This window comes from Perkinsus marinus, assembly GCF_000006405.1.
Source record: "Perkinsus marinus ATCC 50983 genomic scaffold scf_1104296938120, whole genome shotgun sequence".
NCBI lineage: Eukaryota > Perkinsozoa > Perkinsida > Perkinsidae > Perkinsus > Perkinsus marinus.
In genome coordinates, this window is record NW_003213599.1 from 60,305 (window position 1) to 64,816 (window position 4,512).

The following is a 4,512-nucleotide window of genomic DNA, read 5'->3' on the forward strand; positions in this document are numbered from 1 at the left end:
GGCTACTGCTTTCTTTCAGGTACACTCCCGGGACGAGCGTACATGAGCGACGGCAGACGGGATCTGCCGTCAGTTTGAGACGAAGAGTTATACCATGCAGCTCACGAAATTCCCAATAATCTTCCGAGATTGCTGAAGATGATGTGTTTGGTTTCCTTAAATCGTAATTCCGTTCCGGTTCCATCCTTGGAGTTTTGCATGGTTTCATATAGGAACCTTCTGACATCAAACTCAATTTTTGAATTCAAGAAGTCCGACGTGTCTTGAGACCTCACACGAAGATTGCATGTGTTCTCTAACGGCTAAGTCAGTGATTTAGACTCAGTGACTTGAAGTCACTCCCCAAGATTCCCTAGAGAAGCTCTTGTACGATCTCACTGGTCAGGATTCTTTTTCGAATCCATTATGTCCTTCGACGCCGACGAGGAACTCAGTGCGTTCTCAGATGATGTAGGATAGGGCAATGACAAAACTCACTGAATATACATAGTGCGATGAATTTTGAGTGATTTGGTGTTGAAGTGACTGTTCATGAAAAATCGACATCGAGAAGTGGACGCAGGTGTGGTGCAAGTCGAGCGTCTCGTCCATTTATGAGCTTCGCCACACTAGCAGGATTCTGAAAGTTTTATGACCCGACTATGCTGTCTTATATGAGACCCGCATGGGTAAGGCGATAGTGTTGGTCGATGCTGTATGCATACTGTCGGAGAGAATGCCGGGATGAATTTCGGCGTGAAAATCTTCCGCTTCACCACCATGATGTACAGACTTAATGGGGCTCAGTCTACACGACAACCTTCAAGGCACCATTGAGGGACTTCAGATGCTGGACGACATCGAACTCTAAAAGTTTGATGGAAGATCAGGATGCCTTCTAATTCTGGTTTCATATATGAGGTCCGCATGAGCGGTCAGCTTTTCAATTCGCCCAGTCGCTACGCGCAGCGCTCACCTACACTAACTGGGAATCTACCTTACTTGCGGTCATCGATCGACGCCGTTGTGCAGAACACACTCATTGCCTTACCATCGATGTCGATGACTTATTGAACTCGATCTTTGGTCGGAGCATTCCATCGAAAAGGAGAATCTCTATGGAGATACGACGATCGAAGATCACTGACCGATCCATACAAGGTCGTTCATCTTCCTCGTTGAGCTTTGCCGGCTCGGCAAAGTTGACAAAGGATTAACTCGGCCGTGCTGAAACTCATGGGAGTAGATCCTGTGCTTCCCGCGCGAACTCTCCTGTACTCGATCGGTCTAATAGACCGATCGTAGATAGACCGTCTATCGCCCTACCACAAGACATGATAATCATTTGAACTCAGAGTCCGAAGACATCTAAAGTCACTGAGAAGTTCTCAGTGAGAACAGACAACAAAAAGCAGAACCAAGGGTGAAGTGTATGACGGTTGTAATACAACTCAAGACTCTTAACCGTCGAAGTATACAAAGGTTTTAAGTGATAGACTTGATGACAAGGTAGATACCACAATAGAGCTTTACGCAACTCCAATGATGTCGGGAGTAACCACAACAATAACAACCACTACAATAAATAAGTTATGAACCTGAGTCCACTAGCTGGACGCTAGTACACAATTATGGAGACTAGAGACACACACAAAATCACAATAACTTTCTATCAATTATTTCTATAAAAATGCCGTTACCGGCACAAGTGTGCGGTTGAATCCAACTTGGCGGTATGCGGCCTTGATACAACTCTCGCCGGACAGGAATCATCACAAAGTTGTGGCGAAAGTCTGTTGTAAGATCAGATTTGAACGAATCACCTGGCGATATTCGACTCCGACTCGAGAACATACCAACCGCGATCGATAAAAGGCGGATATCCCCAAAGATGGTCTAATATTCATAAACGATTAATTATACCAATATATCGGCGTTTTACGACACGCACTTGGCGAGTACTGATAAGTTTACCAAGTTTTATAGCAATATCTGAGCCACTGGCATGTAACACCAATACCAAGTTGCTGTAACCGTGTGCACAGAATGGAATAGATCATTTGGGCGAACGAAATTAAGGATTACCTCAACCAGCCTCCGGCGGAAACTCTCCGCCACATCTCCGAGATGTCATCTCCGTGAAATTCGTTAGGTGTCGACGCCAAAGAGGTGAGATATGGTCCAGAAGCGGTCGTATCTCATGATTGAGCGTGCTGGCGAGGGTTCATTAGGACCCGAAATCGCCAAGCTTGACGAGTTGGTGGAACCTGGTTCTCCGGCGTAGACGTAGATGTAAAAAACGCACGCCATCGTGATCGATATAGTGACACCAGCGCAGGTTTCTCGAGTGCCTCTTGTGTGCGTCTAGGGATGCAGATTGCCTTTACTCTGTTGCTGGAGTGATTTCTGTTGTAGACCGCCCTTCTTGAGGTGTGGAGTTGTCCTTCACCAATGTTGATTCACTATAGCAATTCCCCTCATAGAGAATGTTATCTTTCATCGGTCTCGTCTCCGTCGCTAATCTCCTCGCCTTGGTGCTGGGATTCCCTGCCAGGGAACCTTGATGAGCCCTAGGGGCATCGCTAATGATACTACTACTGTTTGTCCTACCCAGAATGTCACTACTTCGGCAAGGCCTCCGTCGAAGTATCGTCCAGTTAGGTTTGTGTCTTGACACAAAGTGGTTCGAAGGACACCACTGTATTACGCCCGCGCCAAAAGAACTACGTGTTTGTTGGGATCATTTTTGCCAAGCTGATGCTCATCGTCGCGGCATCCATCCTACGAATGCCCAAAGGTATTGTCAGGGAACTTACTTAAGGACTGGCAGAACCATAAAGGCCGCTTATGCTTCCACGATGTGAAACTTCACTGTCACTATGATAGTCTCAAGTCGACACCGAAGGATGGTTGGACTGTTGCTGATCTCCGCAGTTATCCGCCTACACCAGGCTCGGTGAGCACCACTCCCAGTGCTCCTTCTACTACTAGGTTGATTCCAACTGTTACACCGTCGTCTGTTAGTGGTAGACCTGCCGGGGCCCCCGGGGGGATTTGCATTGCCTTGGTCTTTATAATTGGAGCATTTCCTACATGACAATAAGATGTTTATACTACGGTTATTTCCAGGCGTCTTCAAGCGACAGGCTTTTTATCGTCTTGATCAATTTGGGATGTTCATTGAGATATCCAGAATGAGGCAAGTCGAAAGGCACACGACGCTCGGGTCCATGAATTGTAGAACCCAATTTGTCGCGTATCGGTCGTAATATTCATTTTCATTGAGAAACACACATCAACATACTTCTTCTAGTTGACAAACTGACGAATTTGCCTTCGAAAGTTTGCTATGTACCTAAAGACTGGAAGTAATGGGAGTAGCGAATCGCTACTAGCGATCCCAGAAATCTTATCCAATTCTTCATTGGATATGCATTCATCTGAATGAGCCATTGGAGTTTTACCTGTTCAACGTAAAGTGGCGTAATACTCTGTGAGAAACGCGAAACTCGCGATATGCAGTATTCGTGGAATATATTCTTCAGTGGTGTTTTTATCACGGGTGAAACTCCATTGGTATTCGTAGCGTGCTCAGTCCTGCAACAAGACAATCAGAATTGGAAAAGCCATTTGCTCAATTAGGAATCGAACTCGGCAGATGTTTACGTTTGATGCCTCCAGTATAGGAATATATGTACGTATTGCGAGAAAATTTCTCGGGGAAATACGGAAATTCTGAGGGGATTTTTGGGAAATTGTCGTTGGTTTTTGTACACTTCTACCCAAAATCTCGTAGATTTTCATAACATAGTGAGGAAACTTAGGAGCTCAGTTGAGGAAACCGAATATATATTCCAACACTGAATGTCTTTGTTCTGAAACACGCAGTGTTGGAATATATGTTCGGAACATAATGTTCCTTCTCCTCAGCTGAGCTCAGGAGTTTCTTCACTAAGAGGACGAGTTCCAAAACGGCCTTGCATAACACATTAGGGAGGAATTTCCTCCTAAGAATTCTGTCAACCAGTGTTGAAATATACGTTCGTCTTCCTCAGCCGAGCTCAGGAGTTTCCTAACTAACTATATCCTATCGGAAAAAAATCCCCGAAATTTCCTATCAGATATTTCATATTGTCACCAACACATGCCGTTGATCCTTCCGAGAGATCGACACGTATGTAGTGTTGCAGGTTGAGTGAGCAAGAATTCACCCTCTCTATCTCATTCATCTGGGCGAATGCTCCGAGAGAAGATGGTGGTTCTCTCGAGGCCGGACGATTGTTAGCGGGACTCTAAAGTATGATGCAGATAGCAATTATCAATACACTACGAATAAAGATGTCTTACGAATAATGCGAACAAAGAGATGAGACTCTCCGAGCCACTTGCCGCTGATGATGAAGCTGCTCTAGTGTTTTGGGTGTTTCCCGACTGGTTATTATGCGGTTGAGGACCGCTGTCGCATTGTTCGCGCTGTTGCTTGCTTGCGGTTGTTGAGCCTGGAAGAAACGTGCTAGCATTTCTAGCACGTTT

At 45.5% G+C, this 4,512-nt stretch overlaps 1 protein-coding gene across 1 annotated transcript in view; it reads left to right on the forward strand.

The window, feature by feature from the left end:
- Pmar_PMAR005624 (molecular chaperone, putative) overlaps positions 1-46 on the forward strand; it is a gene marked incomplete at both ends in the record, with an annotated part of 2,282 nt that extends 2,236 nt beyond the window's left edge. Inside the window, one exon of the mRNA XM_002782832.1 lies at positions 20-46. Within this exon, the coding sequence (XP_002782878.1) occupies positions 20-46 (27 nt within the window). The remainder of the gene's footprint in view (positions 1-19) is intronic.
- Between the last annotated feature and the right edge of the window lie 4,466 nt (positions 47-4,512).